The 20140-nt window shown below is 42.9% G+C and overlaps 1 protein-coding gene across 7 annotated transcripts in view; it reads left to right on the forward strand.

The window, feature by feature from the left end:
- The window catches only part of cnih3 (cornichon family AMPA receptor auxiliary protein 3), a 44606-nt gene that overhangs the window by 8290 nt on the left and 16176 nt on the right, over positions 1–20140 (forward strand). For all 7 annotated transcript variants that reach the window (XM_029849641.1, XM_029849640.1, XM_029849643.1 and 4 more), the window contains exons 2-3: positions 1691–1759; positions 8443–8490. In XM_029849641.1, coding sequence (XP_029705501.1) covers positions 1691–1759; positions 8443–8490 — 117 coding nt within the window. The remainder of the gene's footprint in view (positions 1–1690; positions 1760–8442; positions 8491–20140) is intronic.

Raw genomic sequence — 20140 nt, forward strand, 5'->3', positions numbered from 1 at the left:
AAAATTAGTTCCCCAAAAAGCATCGAATGAGCTAAATGCTTCCCTCGTTGCTATGGTGCGAACCTTGCCAAGAAAGTATTTCTCCCGACTAATAGTTCTAGGATGTGTTCTAGAACTAACACACCAGACCAAACCAGCAGGATGCCAGCAAGCCCCAAGCACTTACTTGGTAGGGAAACAGTGCCAACGATTGTATGGAAGCAAAACGACCTTTTCATCAAATGAAAATGAAGGTTTCTCAGCCACATTCTCTGATAATAAATCTACCTAAGCTTAAAGCTGTTTGAACCGTGAAAAGCAGAGATTAGTGCCTGTAGCTGGTATTAAGATAAAAATAAAAAGTTCTAGGTTCCAGATCAAGGTGGATCTGGTCTTTGATCGAGGCAGATGTGGTGGAAATTTAAATGAAAGCTCTGAAAAATCTTTAATCTCATGTACAGTTGCTGCATTTGTGCTCTGTTCTTATGTCTAATTCAGCTTTATTGCTTTATTTGTGTGGGATTGTGTGCGCGCTCTCTTGGCCCATGTGAACGCGCCCAGGGGAGGCCAACACGCTGTATCAAAGCCAGGAACTGAGCCAGGATCACTGTTTGTATCCACTGGGAAATAAGATGTAAAGAGTTGCCTGTCAGCATGGGGGCGAGCTCAGTGAAATAAACCAGATTGGTGTGAAACCTCTGCCTTCGCTCTGATGGTAATTCCCTTTTCCAGGCTGACACAAGCCTTCGGAGCCCATATGCTGCTCCTTCCTGCTTCAGCATCAGACTGAAACTCTGCTCCTATTAATGGAATATGTCTGCCTAGTTATTGTTTTGAATTTACCAATATCCATAGAAACTATGGGTTTTCTTGCAGCGGTGTATAGCAGTTGATTTCTGTAATAATTTTGAGGGTTGAATAATGTCACCCGCTTCATCAGAGCACAGAATAACACCTGTTTTTCTTCTTTTTTATGTTTGAGCTCCCTGTTATCTAGGTTTTGACACAGACACCCAAAAGTGCCATATTACCATGGTCTCGTGTACAAAGGCACTCACATCCACCGCCTGATCCACTCATCTTCCATGCAGATCTCTCTCACACACACACCCTCACGAACCTTCACCCTAGAGCCCGATCGGCGAGGCAGCGGCATCCGTCTTCGTGGTGTAATCACACACTCACCACCAATGGATCTATCGCCCGTTTGTGCGGTTGTTCGTCATTAGCTGACGTTATTAGGATGAGGTGTCCCCCAGTGCAGCAGTGGAGGAGAGGCGCTATTAAATGACACCGATTCAAAGGGTTCTGGCATGCAAATGCTCTGCCTCGGGGCAAGTTTGTTCCAGCATTTGTAACTGGAACAGATTGTTAATGATGACAAAAAAAAAGAAAAAGAGTGCTGATACTGAAAAAGAGGATATGGGCAGGAACTCGACTCCAGTTACATCTGGAATGAACATCATAGGAAAAAAATGAACAAATGGATCTGAAATCTAAATTGAATTAAGACTGTCCTCTCCTAATTAGTCCTACATTGGCAATTTACATGTTCCTGGTCCCAGCAAAAGCATCTTTACTCATTAGTTACTATTAAGGTTTGGGTGGATGAGATGGATCGCTTGAATCTTTATTCTAGCGTAATGTGTAATTAATTGTCTTTCTGTATACTGACAGCACAACCATCACTTTACCCGTGTCTCCCTTGCAGATAACAGCATTTGATGAGCTCCAGGCTGACTTCAAGGTGCCAATAGACCAGGGGAACCCACTCCACGCAGTAAGTTTCATCCACCACATGTTTTTTTAGTCCCAAGCCCGTTAAAGCTCTGCCCCTTAGCGGATCAGCCTGGATTCCCTCCCCCAAAATGGTCTCTGGGTGTTCCCGTATGTAGCGTCAACCACAGATTCTCATCACACATGCTCATTAATGCTGGCCAACAATCTGTGTGTGTGTGTGTGTTTGTCATTTTAAATGTATGTGTTTTGCTGAACTTTGACATAAACAGTGTGAAAAATGATGTCAAACCATCGGCTGAAGGGCACATATTACACTAAGCAACACATCCATCACCCCCCTTCCTCCTCCACCAACACACATACCCACCCACCCACACACACACACACACACACACACACACACACACACACACACACACACACACACACACACACACTCAGCATTCCAATATTTTTTTCTCACCATTCATTTTAGTTCTCCCAGCTGCCAGCGGAGAATATTAGCTTTGTCTGCACGGCTCCCTTTGCTTCTTGGCTCACAACAAGTCCTGTTATATGACTTTAGGCTAAACCATCGAAGTACGAGTCAATGTGAAGAACAAAAACAAAACTAAATAAACTATAAATACAAATGTAAACACAAGCTTGTTCGCACAGATCAGACTTGTTGATATTCTAATAAATTGTCAGGGAATTAAGTAAGTTTTTTTTTATAGTCTTTTCAGACCTGTTCCTTAGTTTGGTCTTCTGAGGCCACTTCATGTCTGTGGAGCTGCTCCAGGGCCAGTTTTCTATACTCACGAGTTACAGACTTGAGTTCCCCTTCTTTTCATCATTACTGCTTCTCCTGCTCGCCAAGGTGAAAGGCATTGTGGGATAGCTTACTGTCCCAAATCGGCCCAAGTCCTGTTTGATTAAAGGAGAGGAGCAGTTACACCTTCAGGAGACTCACAGCACATTAGGCAGGTTGCCAACTGAAGTGGGACGCCATGATGTTGCACAACAGCAGGAGAACATAAAGCCCGGGAAGAATGCACATGGCCCCGATCTTTGATGACAGTCCTGTTTAAGGAACATCTCACCAAGGTCATTTGTCTGGCCTTTTATCAATACTGTTGGATCGGAAAGCCACATGGGCCCAGTGGGAGGACCACTGGTGTTTCTGGTCTCCGGGTGCGCTAAAGTGGTTGGTTCCAATAAAAGTGGAATCATTAGTTAGTTCCAGGGCTGTTTATATCTATCTACCTAAAGTTTTCGCTGCGGTGAAGACGCACAGTAATATTTCTATATGTGAGCTTTGAGTTACTTCTCTTGAAAAACAAGATTCACTCCCTGAGAGTATTTATTAACAAGCTAATACAGGGATTTAGCTTTTCAGTCGGGATTCAGTCGGCATTTAAATAGAAACATTTATTTCAGATTACAGAATGCTGTCATCCAACAACAGTAAATTCCTGGGCTAATGCACGGGATTAAACATTCCATACATGCTCAGCTTTCACAAATGTAATGTCTGCTTAAATGCTGCTAAATGTATTCAATTGGGATCCTAATCTGCATGGACGCATTTGTCAAGCATTAAGTGCAGGTTCAGTCACATCTTGCGTCAGTTCTGGTTTGAGGGTTTATTAGAACAACTTTTTAAAATCGCGTGTGGATCCCCTCCCATTACCGTGTCAGCTTTAAAAATTCAACCAGAAAAGAAACAGGCAATTACCTTCTGCTTCGCTGCTGGTCCAAACTGCCGTAGCAGCAATCAAGCGTAGTTGTTGGGAAAAGTGTACAGAAGCACTGAAAGGCATGAAAACGCTGGTCACAGCTGAGGAAGTCTAATGCTCCAAATCCTTTTCCCTAAAGTGTTTTTGTCTTTCAGGAACACAGGAGCTATTTTATAATAGATGCTACTGTATAACACAAGCAGGGTGATTTCGGCTTCAAGTTCTGCTCTGTATAGATTCTCACTTGTGTCCATCCTCTGGGATGAGCTGAAGACAAACGGAGGCAAGTTAAAGGAGACAGATTGAAAGAAATAAAACAGAGAGCAGAGGGCCAATCGAATAAAAGGGTGAGAGTGCTAAAGAAGGGGGAGGCTTCCTTGTGAAACCAGTGAAACAGTGCAGGAGACCAGATTTTGGTCACATTAGCATATAGTTATGCAAAGCACAATTTATCAAAGAATTCAGCAGAGAAACGGGGAGGAAAGGTTCAATCGTGTTGTTCCCCCTCTAAATCTGCCGTCATTCTCAACCGACCTTTTTTTCTCTGAGAATTTCACACTGCTGCCCGTTTCAGATGGAAATGTGGCTCAAAAAGAGTTTTTTTGGCTAGTGATGGAAATGTATTCATGAATATTTAAAGTTACTGCATTCCACAAGCTCACACAGTTTACAGTAATGCGTAAAACTTTAAACTCTTCATTTTTGGCTCTGGTCTTGTTAAAAACCGGTGTACAGTCTGAATATCTGCCCCGCCAGCAGACAAACAGATCCCATATTTAAGAAGTGACAGAAAGGTTAAGAGAGATGAATAAAATGAATAAATACATAAAAAGGGTCACCATCGTGGGCGAAGCATATCATTAAATGGAAATTTATTCATTGTAGATTTAGTGTTGCTGCAGCCATTTACTTTTTTTTTTTTTTACTTTTGCGTAAACGCTGCTGAGGTTGCCCTCGCTGACCCTCGCTGACTCGCTGCCATTAAGCATAGTGAAGCATAACTGCACGTTGTGACGTCGCGTGACTCAGTTACTAATTTCCCCTCGTCTCTGCGTTTCTTTAATCCAGTAGGTTGATGGTTTCATCCAACAAACCTCCCAGTTCATCTTCCCCACTGTCAGGGATGATTCTAATCTCTTTGCTGCGTGTCCCTCCGCTTTTTTTAAATCTCCTCTCTTTCTGTCTCATAACAGTCTAATTATCAGTTTCCCTCACATCGGCAGGAAGCTCACACAATTCACAAAACACACGCAAACACACCCACGATCCAAAAAAACCACAATAACAGTTTTGCAAACACAGAGATCTGGGCTCTCTTTCTTTTCTCATTGTGAACCTCCCATAAACACTATATGAAAAGTCATTTGTAAGCAGTTTATGACCTGCAGTCACATGTAAAAATGAAGTATTTTACGCTGCAAGTTGCTCTTTGTGCCTGTTTTCACCCAGTAAATGTATGAAAAGTTACCCCTCTATGGATTTGATCACTGGTTGCAGGAGGGTTTTTTTTGCCTTAAATAAAGGAGAAATGAGATGGAATTACAATTTTACTATAGATATCATTTGGATCTGTTTATCATTGAGAGATAATATTCATTCACCTTTTTTAAAGACCATCATGCTCACGATAACAGGAAATCGTTGACATTTAGAAACGTCACCAAGCTCAAGGAGGTCTCGAGATTTGGAATCAGCATGCTAAAATTGTAAAGTAAGTAAGTAAAGTAATTTAAATATATACATCAAAATAAAAGGCTGTGTGTCAACAATAAAACAACGGTTGCTTAGAGGTTACCGTCACCAGTGCTCACACGTCTGTTCGAGCTCCAACAACCTGTAGTGAAAATGGTGGCTACCTGCTTTAACGTAGGTCAGTGAACTCAACACTTCTCAGCCTCTTCTTCCTGCAACTCTTGTTTATACTTGTGGGCTGATCGCACTTGTCAAGCCAATTTAGCCCGAGTAAAATTTCACTGAGGCATCTGCCTAATTGCTTGCTAATGAGCAGACAGTTGCAGTAGTGTGTGACAGTGGCACACAAAAGTTGCTGCTGCGCTTGGAATATATTTGCATGACTGAGTGGAACTGGTTGGACTGGTGTTCTCTTTGAAGTGGCGAGCAGTGCGAACTGGAGAGGAGTTTTCATGTTATGTGGGAACTTCTGCTGAGAGACGGAGAGAAAAAAATGAAGAAAAAGAAAAAATATATACAAATATATGTGAGTGTTTGTATTATTATTACACAGAATGTTTGGCTCAGATTAATGTAACATTACTGTTAGATCAGAATTTTGGAAAAGATGTCTTGTACATGCATCGACTCGAAGGTAATGCAAGGTGCACGTCAGCGTGTGTGCAGAAGGTGAGGTCACACCAAAGTGAGCCACAGGATTTAACTGTCACTCACATGAAAGCCTTCTTTGACCGGCAGCAGGAAACAAGTCTTCAAATGAGAAATTTTTTAGCCTGACCACATTTTTTTCCTCCAATCATGGATTCCCTTTTGTGCCTGCTGTGCTGCTGCTATTCACTGCTCTTCAAAGTCCAGCGTTCTTCAATGGGAACGGTATCCTTGTGTTTTGAAATATGTGAAATAATGAAAACTTTAAAGGCAGTGAATGATGATTCCTTTTTTCCTGCCTTTCCGTTTTTTCCACAAAATCCCTTGAGGCCTCCTTGAGGAGAGGGCGGTAGAATGAGGCTGCAAATTGTCTGTCTGTCTGTCTCTCTCTCTCTCTCTCTCTCTCACACGCACGCACGCACGCACACACACACACACACACACACACACACACACACACACACACACACACACACACACACACACACACACTATAACACTTGTAGACTTCCTCAGCCTTCCATGCTGTTGCAACAGTGTTACCTCAGACTTGTTTGCATCCTCTACACCCAGGAACCCCTGTTTCCATTACCGGCATTTATTTATTATTTAGAGGCCAGATATGAATTAAGAATTTTCAAGGAGACATGTCTTTGTAGTAGAAGCATACATACTCGTATGTATGTATAACAGTTTTCAGGAATTCTTTCCCTGCAGATTTAACCCCCTAGACTGTGGTGTGATGCTGATCTGCTGATTAGGAAGTGTAAAAGTCTATTAGTAAGTGTTGTGTTGGGGCCGGTGTGGCTCTGATTGTGGCCAGTCCACTCACTGGAGGGTCAGGGCAGATGGTGCCCTGTCATTTAGACTTAAAAAGGGAGCGCATTAATGAGTAATTCAAAATTATACCAATACAAAGAGGCTCTATACAAATGTTGCACATCTGTGGGTTCGGTACCTTGCTCAAGGGTAGCTCGTCAGTGCTTTAAAGGTGTTCTGGCACCTTCCCCTCCTACCAGCTTTCGCTTCTCAGCCCAGTTCTCAACAGACTGAACTGCCACTGCTTTAAAAAGCTGGACTAAGAAGGGGGGAACTAGTCCCACAGCATGTCTCATTGTCTATTGTTTCACCAGTTTACCTCTGGTTTGCTAACTTGTCAGCTCACCATTTACTTTTGTGGTTGTTGTGACATCATGGGACAACCAGTAATGGTCCCAAAGTAACCAGCTAAAAACTTGTGCAAGTGTGGTATCGATGGCTGCAGGATTCCAGGAGTAAAGCGACGCCAATCATTTTCATGGATGGCAGAACAAAGACAGGTGGCTCAGCTGTGCATGTCGATCTCCAGGACTTCATTGTTTTGAAATCAATTCGTTGACGGTACATTTCCGTAAAATGCGCCAAAATTGAAATTTGCTAAAAAGTCATGTAAGAATTAAAAGAAAACAAAAGACTTGGAGAGATATCTCGATTAAAAGAAGGGCTCAAGAAAAACCAGCACAGACTTCTCATAACAGCATAACAAACATCATTTGAGAGTCTTAAGCTCTTCTATAAACATCAATTATATGTTAATTAATAATGTGTGTGGTATGAAGGGAGGTTAGATATTAATTGCAATTAGGGTTAAGGCTTAAATTATGAAATTATCATTTAGTCAACGTGGGTCTGATGTAGGGACCTTTTTGACCACTTTAGTATTCAAGTGTATTTCACCTATTATACATAATAACATACATACATACATAATAAGTATATAGTGTAAAAATCCACAGCAGCCTGTTAAAAAGGAGGAATATTGCACCAAATATAAATCTGGATTGTTTCTCTGGGCCCAGCAGTCAATCAATCCAGATTACATCATCACTGGCATTAATATTTGATAACGGAGTAAAAGCCTGGGTGAATAGTTGCTGTTCAGAGTCAGCACAGTGGTTCGTGCTGATTTGACCATTTTACAGTTGATTTCTCTACAGCTGACAACACTCAAATATTGAAACGTTATAAAAAACGTGGAAACAATCAAATAAACCAACTAAATAATAGAAAAATTAGACAGTATGGTGTATGAAAATAGTTAGTTTGAGAGTGATAGTTTCTGAGTGCATGGTGAGTGCAGGTTTTAAGAACATTTCAAATTGTATAATGTACACAATGACATACATATACATATATACATACTGTGTGTATACACACACATACACACATAGGGTAATCCTGGATGGGTGGACAGATGGATAAAACAGCTAACTTTTGTCTTGTTTGACATCTGAAATTGGTCTGAAAAATCAATTCAAATCAAATCATCTTTCTTTTGCACCTGTTACAACTGAGAGCAGAGTTTCTAGGCACTTTCCAGAATCCCAGTGCCTGACCCCCAACAAGCAACAGTGGCAGGAAAAACTCCCCTTTACCAGGAAGAAACCTTGAGCAGGACCAGGCTCATGTAGGGGGACCCTCCTGCTGGGAAGAGCTTACTCTGACAGTCAGGCAGTAGAAGTGAACTGTGGTTCACACTGGTGCTCCAGCAGCACTTTATTTAAATCTAATGAGGAATATAGGCTATTTCAGTCGGGTCTCTTTGGAATATAATCAATGTTTAAGAGCAAGATCGATCAGTCGGCCAGTCAATCAACCTGTCTCCTCACTCTTCTTGTTATTGCAGAGGGAGCGACTGCGCAACATTGAGAGGATCTGCAACCTGCTGAGAAAGGTAAAAGATTTACTGCTAACGGCCTGTGTTGCTTCTAATGCTGCAGGGTTTTGTGTTTCAATATTTATATGTTGGAAAAACAAATTTTTGGTTCATCATTCAACAAAATATAAATGATGATAAAAATAATAATATGGAATAAAATCCTCTGTGGAAATTGTGTGTGAAACCTTGATATTGTTGCCTTGTATTTTACCAACACATCAACTTCAAAGGGGTGCTCTGTGGTGTGTATGTATGTGTGTGTGTGTGTGTGTGTGTGTGTGTGTGTTGCTTTGCCTCTAGGACTCGAGTGTGAAGAGGAGGAGAACCCTCCTCTAGATTCTTTTTGACGCCTGTTTCTTCTTCATCGTCACTAAAACCCCTGCTGTGTATGCACTATTTCTCCATGCAAATGTGTGTTTGTGTGTGTCTGTTCATCACAAAATATACACACAATCATACTGGGATTGTTGGAATTAGCGATCCATCATTATACATTGGTGTATTTAAATCGCATAAAAATGAGGCAAATGAGATTTTCCATAGCTACAGTTAATTCATTTTTTAGGTATTAGTTCAGATATGTTTCAGATGTGCTCCTGAAACATCCTAACTCATATAAAGTACTAAAGGTGTAAAAGTGAATATTGTCTTCAGGGTTCTGGTGTTACATCAGTTATAATGATGTAACCAGAATAGACAGTTGATTTCTACTAAAAAGTTGACTTATTTTCCAACTGGTTATCATTTAATGCAGCTTAAACTGTTATAATAGAACAGAAGAACTAGAAGTGGGAAGAGAACATGAAAGCATTCAAGTGATGTGGAACGTGGTTGCAGTTGTTGAGTTTCCTGCTCACTTTGGTGTTGTGACTGAGCCTGGATGTGTGAGGCGCTGATGCAGGATCTGCTGCCTTCTGGTTCTCTTCACCTACAGAAGCTATTCAGCCTGGTCCAAGTGGCGCCGTCTCAACGTGGTGGTCCTGATTGATTCAGTTAAATTCCTTGGCTGTGATTCATTGTGTGACTGTTTGACAAACATGCTGATGTATGGACAAGTGCCATTTCTGCTCTCCATACAGTGTGCTGTGTTATGATAGCTGTTCTCTCTTTTGGTGGCCTGGAAACTCAATGCAGATGACAGAGGCTTGAGGCGGTTCTTTATACTCTAGTGTGTGTGTGTGTGTGTGTGTGTGTTATTCATCAGATATGCAGGCTTGTGGCTTGAAGCAATGAGCCGGCACGTTGTCACAGCAACTGAGCAAACCTGAGTGTACTCATTAGCACTCTTCCATCCTTTATTTTTGGACTGGTCTTCTCCTTTTCTCTCCTTTTCACCTCCTCACACACACACACACACACCTCCTCACACACACACACACACACACACGCACACGCACACACACACACACACACACACACACACACACACACACACACACACACACACACACACACACACACACATCCTTATAATTCTATCTACCCTAACCCTAACTGGCTCAGCCTCACTTCCCAAAAAGGTCCTCACTTTGTTAGTAGTATTTTGGTACTCAAGTAGAACACATGCGCAAACACACGTGCACGGGCACATGCATATAAGTCTTTTCAGTTTTGACCCAGTTCATATCCAGCCAAGGACTCATAAACTGGGCGATGTCTCGTAGAAAGTAAAGACAAACAATCAAAAACAACATCTTAATCCCTACTACAACAAATAAATATACTGTACATCTAGGGAGCTTTTATAGCTATATGTCAGTGGCTGCACAGAGGTCCATATTCTGATTAGTGTTCATAGTTAGGGAGGAATCCACTGTAATTACTTTGAACTATTTTTGAACTATTAAAACTATCTTATTCTTTTCCTATTTCAAAAGGTTTCAACTTAATGTGCACAGAATATGCATCTTTTTAAAATGAACCCTATTGCAGGCTTATTGGAGCTGCATCATTTCTCGATTGATCCCCCCCATCTGAACCTGTGGGTGTGTGTGCATGTGAGCGTGCATGTTTTTAGAGCATGTGTAAGAAGCCTGTGTAAATACCATGGCAATAGATTAGTCAGCTCTGAAGTGCTGTTGTGATGGGCATGATCTAAATGCTGAAGTAAGCTTGTGTCTGATGAAGCGAGACCTCGGAACAGGAACGATGCCGCCTTTTTACTGGGGAGCTTTGGATGTCCACTGGGACCAGCATCTGTGAGATGCTCCACGCTGCATCAGACACAAGCTGCCGGTATTAAGAGCTTCTTGAGTGCAGAACAAGCTGCAGTCATTTATGACTTTTATTTTGTTGAATACATGAATGACGGCTTTAAAACAAGAGGTTGAGAGGGGAATGGATGCTCCTTATTCACACAAATGGCTGTTGAAACATATGAATCAGCAGAAAAAAAATAAAATAAAGAAAAAGATTAGAGCATTTAAATATGAAAATGCTTCTTTTTTAAATGCATCACCTTTTTTTTAAATTTTCGGTAGATAGAAATCATTTACTGTGGGGTTTGGAATGTTAACTGGGATTAGTTTACATAGGTGGGGCCTTGAATTGTCACAGCTGAGGTTGATTTATCTTGCATTTCCTCACTGAGCCGGCAGCATTTGCATTCTTGGATGGTTCCTGAAACTATTTCAGAAATGGAAATAATCAAGACCCATTAGTGCTGCTCTGTACAGTAATAATGTTATTGATGAGGACATAGCGAAGCTGCACATATTGATTATCTGCCATATATTCTTTCACAAAGTTTGGCTATGAAGTACTTTTCAAATTTTCTCAGCGGTTTCATTAAATGGAGCTTAATTTGAGCAATGTTGCTCGTAAAAGCCACGAGAGATTGTTAGAGCTGCCAGGCCGGCACGGCACAAAGACGCTGAACTAACACACCAGTAAAGCATGCGAACCAGTGCTGCCTTGATCCTATAGATATAAGGAGAGGAGACCTGAGAGGTGACGCAAATCGCTGAAGGAGGAGGTGGGAGAATTAATAGAAACGGGGCAATATAGGAAAGAAGGGGGAAGGGAGATCTGCTTTGAAGGGAGGAGGATGCGGCCGCCGTTAGATAAGGCAGGAAATGAATGTAGATGGGATGTACGGTGCAAAGAGGCAGGAGTCATCAGATAGAGAAAATGTTTTCCAGAGCTAACGCTGATTCCGTTGAATGGGATGCAGAAAAGCACATGTGTGAATTCCCCACATCCCCCATGTCCTACCCACCGCAGGAAGATTCGTGCATGAATGCTGGCGTGTCTGGATATTTGCCAGCACTCTAGGATGTTTGACACCGTGTCCTGGAATCGATGCAAACGAGGACAACATCCACCAAACGATGACTCACGCACGTCGATCTGGGCTCTGAGGACTTCAGCTCCTGTTCCCGGAGAGCTCGCCACTCTGTCACCCCTGGAAAAGGACTTTTCACAGCTCTCCCTGCTGTGCGGCTCTGCTAATATGCATTCATTAGAAGCGCGTGAGGGATCACTACAAGATTCTGCTGCTTTATTTGGTGCATTCTTCATGTTGTGAGGAGAAGAAGAATGAACCTATTAACTCAGTGGGGTTGCAGTTGTCTGTCTGTAACAATAGAGGACTGTTTTTTATTTTTTTACAGATCTCTTGACTCACCCTCTTTTTTCTGCTCATATGTGCAGCTGATGAGACAGGAGACCCAGAGGCGCTGACCTCCTCCACCTGCTCCTCAGCTAGGTCCATTTTTTTGTTTTTGGTTTATCTTGTTTGAGTTCACCCTTAACTCCTTCATGGTGTTTCAACACTGCCTGTTATTCCTGGGAATTAGAGTAACAAAATTAAACCATAAAACAATCCGCCTTATTACTGTGAATGTAAAACACCAGAGCACAAACAGATTTTGGAGATTTCCCATCTTGTTCTGAAAGACTTCAAACAGTTTGTGATTTTGTTAGAATATAGCCAACATTCATTTCTTTATTGCTTCGCTAATCCTCCGATCCTCGTCATATTTGGCCTTGCAATGCTCTAATGGATCCCCATGAATCCATCAAAGAGTTTACTCCTTCAACCAGACTTTTCTTTTGGCTTATCAGCTTACAGTCCCACTAGTGGAGAAAAGGTAGGCCACATTCTGGCATTAGCTGTGATGCTGCTAATGCTGCTAACATTTGTCTGTCTTTCACATGCCGTTCAAGGATGTACAAAATGTTACAGACAGTATTTCCATTATTGTAGTATGAACTGTAAACTTATCCAGTCTGCTGGCAGCTGAGCCTCGGGCAGCGTACGGTCCGTTCTGAGTGTCTCCTCCGTCAACATGAGTCTTGTTAACTGCTTATCTGCAGCAGACACATGTCACATGTAGGTCAAATTATGACAGCTAAGATCAGCCCCACTGCTGTAAATGATTGATTACCATGAAATGAATGTGGGTTCATCACAGACAGTCGATACAGATGAGTTTTATTTCTGTCATTATGGTTGAAGCAGCAGGTTTTAGTATTTAACAAACAGTAATAACACTGAAGCTGAGGCACATGAAGGCAAACAGGAGAGTCAGAAATGATAATCTATGTAATCTAAACCAGAGTGAAGGAATAATCCCGTATGTTTGTACCACAAAAACCCAACCATCGGGTTAAGGAAAAGGAAAAAATCTTAATGGAAGCGTAAATAGTTTAAATAATTAAATACTCTATGGGGGGGGGGGGGGGGGGGGCATCACATCCAGGTGAGACACATGGAGGGTTATTGCACTACTAGGCAGGAAAATGTGACTCCAAAACAAGGAAACACAAATCTAAACAAGAAAGGTACAGTGAATTAAAATTAAAGATAGATAAATAAAGATTTACTTCCTAAATCCCAACCAGACTTAGTTTGCCACTTCTCAAATTTGGTGTTGAGCTAACCTCGATGCTGCTGTTGAATCTTCAAAGGGGCTAAGATGTGCTAAAAATGGTGAGTGGACACTGTCGGCGCCCTCCTTTTTCAGACCCTGCCGCCGTCTCCTCCATTCATCACTTTCATCCTGCCTTGTACCACCGCAGGTGCGTCTCTGCTGCTCTCGCTTCACTTTCCCTGCCTTTAGAGGCACCGCTAAAGTCTACCGCTTTTCTAATTATTTGCAAAACAATCCTAATGACCTGCAGCAAAATGAAAAGAAAAGCGTTAAAGAACGCTAACATGTAAATTAGAAGCAAATGATGATTCTAGTTAGGTTTGAGAAACAAGATTTGAGGTCAAGGCAGCATTGGTCTCATGTGGTCCACAGGATGTTTTTGAAGTTCCAGTACACAGGTTCTCCTCCTCTGCCCTCCAGTCTCTCTCTCTCCTTTACTCGCTTCTCTTTGAGATTCATTCACAGTGAGCAGAGTGTCGTGGGGCCACTGAACAGCTGTCCGGCACACTGCGATAAAAGTTTGCAGAGGATGGAGGACACAAAATAAAGCGGTCTTCCTGTGTGGTGCATCCTACCTCTGGGGTATGTGCAGGACAGGCTGGTCGCGATGTGGGTGGATGCGTTCTGACTGCACTTGACTGTCAATTCAATTCATCTTTATTTATACAGCGTCTGTTGCAATCAAACATAGTCTCTAGGAGCTCTACAGAATCCCAGGGCCTGATCTCCAACAAGCAACAGCGGCAGGAAAAACTCCCCTTTAACAGGGAAGAAACCCTGAGCAGGACCAGGCTCATGTGGGGGGACTCTCCGGTTGATGGTGGGGCTGGGCAGAGAGTCTGTCTGTTGATTCATGAACTGAGACAAACTTGTTCCGGAGGGTCAAGCGAGCTTTACGTCAGTGAGGTACATATAATATAGATAAGGAAGATCCTTCCATCAGCCTCCAGGTGTTTAGAGATCTTACAGTTTTAATAAAGCATTCTGCACAGATGTGCACACAAGCTAAAGAGGAGCAGGAGCAAGGTGAAGAAGAAAAGTCCCAGATTGAACCCCCAACTTTTTACATCATGCAGCGACTTCCCCTCCCCGCAACGGTCAGATTTAGATGGCTGGGAAGTGTTTTCACAAGCATCTGCCACGAGCAGCATATTCAGATGGCTCGCAAAAGTGTTACAAAGCAGCTAACATGCTTAATTCTCCACCAGTGGCAGCAACATCACACGGGGCCATTTGATCTTTGCTCATTTGAAGTTGGGGCCAGCATCTGTGCGCCTGTTGGCTGCCAGTTTTGTGTGCAGGGATTTGGGATATACCCATCTGCTCACCAGTCAGCCCTGATTTCAATAATATTTGAGAGCAAAGGATTCCAAAGGAAAGGAAAGGATTCTACTTTCAGCACAGGCGTTTATTCTGCAGCCTTTTTAAAGGTTGATATGAAGCAGCCCGTTTCCAGCAGGGGCGCGGTGCCTCTCGCAGGAGCTTTCTCGCCTCTGCAGCGGATCACCTCAGGATCAATGATGCAACATGCATGCTAGTTATGCAAAGATGAGACCTCGCTATCCGAAAGCCGTCTGACTGGTGCACTCTCATATTTGTCCACACGTTCCCACGTGTTTTTTGTCTTGTGACAGATTGTAATTGCGATAATGTTTCGTTTGTTGGCAGGAGCAGGATAATCAGTACTAGTGACAAACCTATTTTTTAGGCTGATGACAGTGACGTGTGTTCATCTGCTGCATCACTGCTACAGCATTTTTCTCTTCTTATTCATCTCAAGGCACGAGTATGGGGACAGTTGAGATATCTGGAACAATATTATCGCTCGGAGCGACTTAATGACTATAATTTGTATATCCCAGTAGAGTCTTTAGAGACTGTCTTCAGCACTGGGGCCTTGTAATCATCATCACTTTTACTTGATTGGTAATAGCATTGGAAGGGTGCCAACACATTATTTAAAACCTCAGTTTGCACCAGGGAACCAATGAAAACCCTGGATTTGGGTGGATTAACATAAATCTGTTTAGCTATGCTTACAGGGTCGATTGTTAAGAAAAAAAAATTAAAAAGAAAAAAGAAGGTGTGCAAAGACTGTTTAAAGCTCCCACTTAAATCCTCATAATACACAGTCCATGGCACATGTGTATTATATACATATATAGCACACCGACACTCAAACACACACGTTTCATCTGTTTCAGGTAATATGTCTCCTGATTTCAACAAAATTTTTAATGTTTTGCTTCATGTGTCCCAGTGACAAATACCATAGCATTCTCTGGTCCCCTCCCCACTCTGGTCCCCTCCCCAATCTGGCCAGCGATGAGATGTTTAGCCGCATGTCATCGCTTTGTCGCTGGCTGTCACAGTGGTGCCTCGAAAACCAGGTGGCCTTTATAGACAATTGGAGCACTTTTTGGGGAAAACCTGGTCTGATTCTGATCATACTTATCTGATAGATACCATGTTGCTCATGTCCATGGTGTTCCCTCCTCATACAGTAGGGTTAGCCATGGAGTTCCTCAAGGTTCTGTACTTGGACCAATCCTCTTCACATTGTACATGCTTCCCTTAGGGAACATTATTTGGCAGCATGGGATAAATTTTCATTGTTATGCTGATGACACTCAGCTTTATTTATCCATGAAACCAGAGGAGACAGAGAAGTTAGTGAAGCTCCAGACCTGTCTTAAAGACATAAAGTCCTGGATGTCTTCCAATTTCCTCCTCCTTAACCCAGGAAAAACTAAGGTCATGGTGTTTGGTCCTGAACCTCTCAGGGATAGATTAGATCACACGATCACTCTAGATGGTATCTCATTAACATCTAGTCTCTCTGTGAGGAATCTAGGAGTAACTTTTGATCAAAATCTCTCCTTCAACTTCAACATTAAATTAATCTCTAGAAGTGGCTTTTTTCACCTGAGGAACATCATGAAGATCAGGAAGCTACTGACCCACCATGATGCTGAAAAGTTAATTCATGCCTTTGTTACTTCCAGGCTGGACTATTGTAATTCTTTATTATCAGGGTGTCCAAACAACTCTTTAAGAAGCCTCCAGTTGATACAAAATGCTGCAGCCAGAGTTCTGACAGGTATTGACAAAAGAGATCACATAACTCCTGTACTGGCATCTCTTCATTGGCTGCCCGTTAAATTTAGAATAATTTTTAAAACCCTTCTTTTGACCTACAAGGTCCTCAGAGGCCTAGCTCCATCCTACCTGGAGGAGCTAGTGATACCTTATCAGCCCAATAGACCGCTCCGCTCTCAGAATGCTGGTCTACTTGTGGTTCCCAGAGTTTCTAGGAGTAGAATGGGGGGCCGAGCATTTAGCTACCAGGCCCCCCTGCTATGGAACCAGCTCCCTGTCCAGGTACGGGAGGCTGACTCCATCGCTACTTTTAAGATCAGACTTAAAACCTACCTCTTTGAAAAAGCTTATTGTTACTATTTCTGTAGTTCCAGTTACTATCATAGATAGACAAATTATCATACTTAGGGGGTCGTCTAATCGTTAGGTCACATCTTAGCTGTGCTGTTATTGGCCAAAGCTGCTGGGGTCCAGAAACATGATCACCTGACAGGCCTCTGTCACCCCACTGGGTCATGGTTTCCTCTCCTCTCCTCTCCTTTTCTCTCCTTTCCTCCTCCTCATCAAGCAGACTAGTTATGCTGATTCCTGTGTAGTTTTTCTGCTACCCCCCCCCCCCCCCCCCCCCCCCTTTTCATTTACAGGTATCGCCGCCTTCGGAGCTGCATGATGACCTCCGGCCCCGCTGACCCATTGTATAGTGTATTTTTGTGTGTGTTTCTGTGCTCTGTGCCTCTCCTCTCCTCTCCTCTATTCTCCCCCTCCTTCTCCTCTCCTCTCCTCTCCTCTCCTCTCCTCTCCTCTCCTCTCCTCTCCTCTCCTCTCCTCTCCTCTCCTCTCCTCTCCTCTCCCCCTCCTTCTCCTCCTCCTCCTTCTCCTTCTCCTTCTCCTCTCCTCTCCTCTCCTCTCCTCTCCTCTCCTCTCCTCTCCTCTCCTCTCCTCTCCCCCTCCTTCTCCTTCTCCTTCTCCCTCTCCTCTCCTCTCCTCTCCTCTCCTCTCCTCTCCTCTCCTCTCCTCTCCTCTCCTCTCCTCTCCCCCCTCTCCTCTCTCTTTACCCAGCCGGCCATCAGCAGGAGGGTCCCCCTACATGAGCCTGGTCCTGCTCAAGGTTTCTTCCTGTTAAAGGGGAGTTTTTTCTTGCCACTGTTGCTTGTCTGGGGTCAGGCCCTGGGATTCTGGAAAGCGTCTTGAAACAATTTTGATTGTAAAAGACGCTATATAAATAAAGATTGATTTAAAGATTGATTTGACTTAATCTTAGCTAGAGGCCCCATTACACACATTGCCAGTCTCAAATCTCATCAACACTCAGGGAGGGAACACGCCTGAGGCCTGGAGCAGCTGCTCTTGGTCTTCTACTGGGGGGGGGCGACATCAACTTCCTTGCAAAGTGAAGACACTTCCAATTTGGTGCCCATCATCTGTGCACTCAGGGTGAAAGGACACCGTCAGCAGACTGGCTAATGCTACTGTGAGCTTGGACGTTTAAACCTTTTAGCTTTTGGGTCAAAGGAATGTTGTCTTTCACAGGCAACAATGCAGTGCAGTTTTCACCAGACCTTCTTCACCGGGAACACTTCCATCCGCTGAGATGAGGCCATCAGAGAGCCTTCCAAGTTATTTACCCTTTTAGAAGGAAAAAGATTAAAGGTTTGTTCAAATTTTCGACGGACTAGTCAATCTAAACACCTCAGGTGTTGCATTCAAATGTCTTCACATTTGGATCCAAACATTTTCAGATGAATGAATATGCACTTAATAATGCAATTTCTGAGACCAATCTAAGATGCTCACAATCTGTAAAATTTCCAATTTAACATAAACTTTAAACCAATTTGGGATCAGATACAGTTTTACAATAGATCTGGTTTTAGTACATTGAACAAAAACAATCGGAAATAGGTGTGTGCAGCCTTGATATACTTTATTTGTCATAAATCCATAAATATGTTGTGATACTGTAGCCTGTAACCTGTTGTAGATATAGATGAGACTCCCACTAGGGGGTGCTACACCACAGAGGAGTGCTTTCATCAATTTTATCATTGTACTTTAATCCCTTTTTAGCTGATTTAATTTAACTCTTAACTACAAGGCAGTGATAATGTTCCTACATAAGAGAAGTCTTCTGATTGGGCTTTACCTTTGTATTATCTGAATTCTCTTTGAAAAGTTAAATGGACCATGTAGGTCCTGCTCCACCAGCATCTCAGAGGAATTTGAATCATCTAAAGGTTGTAAAATATGTACAATTTCTTTGTGCCGAGCTTAATTACAGCCGCCTGTTCTGAAGGGCTTTGCGAGTGTAAATGGGACTGCGTCCTTTTTGATCTGAAGAGAGGGAGGAAAGGCTGCTGTGGTTGCTAAAATGAACATCCACGTTCCACCCCACACAAGATGGAGCATCCCTAGCAAAATAGGTCTGGATTCAGTGAAGGTGGGAAAATTTGGAGAAGGAGAGCACCATATGTTTGCTTGTTGGCAGAAGGCGTTCTGCATCTGTGCCTCTGTTGCGATGCTACAATTTACAGCTGCTGCTGCTCAGTCTTTTGCACCGTGTGCATCCCACACCATCACCAACTGGACGGTCCCCCTGATCCATGCAGCTGCAGGCTAATCCACATCAGGACAATCAAAGCCTGAAGTCATTGCGGTATAATATGGGACAAAACGGATTTGATCAACCCTTAAGCTAACCCTAACGGTAAATAAACCTTTGTTTGTTACAAACCACCCACGTACATGGGCACACAAGCTAATCTATCTGCTTTTTATGCACCGCATATGAAACATACAAACAACAAATACAACAAACGCATAGAAAATATGGGTCCAATTAAGTTCAGGTAAACAGGTTAAACAGTCAAATGTAGAGGCCATAGTTTGATATGTGTGTCTTCAGTGCTAGGACAACTCACTACAACTCAATAAAACCTTAGATTTCTCTTATGCTTTTCACAGTGCTGTAAATAAAACGGCTCCTCCCTGAACGATGCCTCTCCGGTGTTGCTGCTGGGTGGATCAGATGGGTCTGAGGGTGTCCTTGAGCAAAGCAGCAAAAGAAACAGATCTTAAGACTCAGCCAAGCAGATGTCCAGATGGGTCTCTTAGTCAACACACACACACACACACACACACACACACACACACACACACACACACACACACACACACACACACACACATTCCAGATAGTCTGTATTTGTAGGAAGGAAATGTGTAAATTCTTTAGTTGCGCTGAAATTGAATGTTTGTGCTTCACTTCACTGTGTGTTTATGTGTCATTTGCATTCTGGCCCAGTTATGATGCATTCACTGAACTGTGAAATAAGAACGTGAATGTTCAGGAGGAGCCCTGGGTCAACTGCACCTGCGATGGCGCCACAAACTGCAAAACCCATCCAGTCTGTTTGTAAAGGTGCCAAATAAAATTCAGGAACATGAATGTGAGTTTGATTGAATGAAAATGAAACTGTGGGTGGCAGTTTGGGATGGAAACCCACCTTCCGTCGGTAACAGCAGAGAAATCTTTCTGCTCGAGACAGTGCAGCAGCTGCTCTGCTCTGCAGGGATATGAGGGGAATATGTGCCTCCTCACATTGTTCTGCACTGTCCGTTATCACCAGAGGAGCTGCAAAGTTTACATTTTACATAGGAATGAATGAATAATAGATGGCTACCTCGGTGGAGCA

The sequence above is a fragment of the Takifugu rubripes genome, chromosome 16, assembly GCF_901000725.2.
Source record: "Takifugu rubripes chromosome 16, fTakRub1.2, whole genome shotgun sequence".
Lineage (NCBI taxonomy): Eukaryota > Metazoa > Chordata > Actinopteri > Tetraodontiformes > Tetraodontidae > Takifugu > Takifugu rubripes.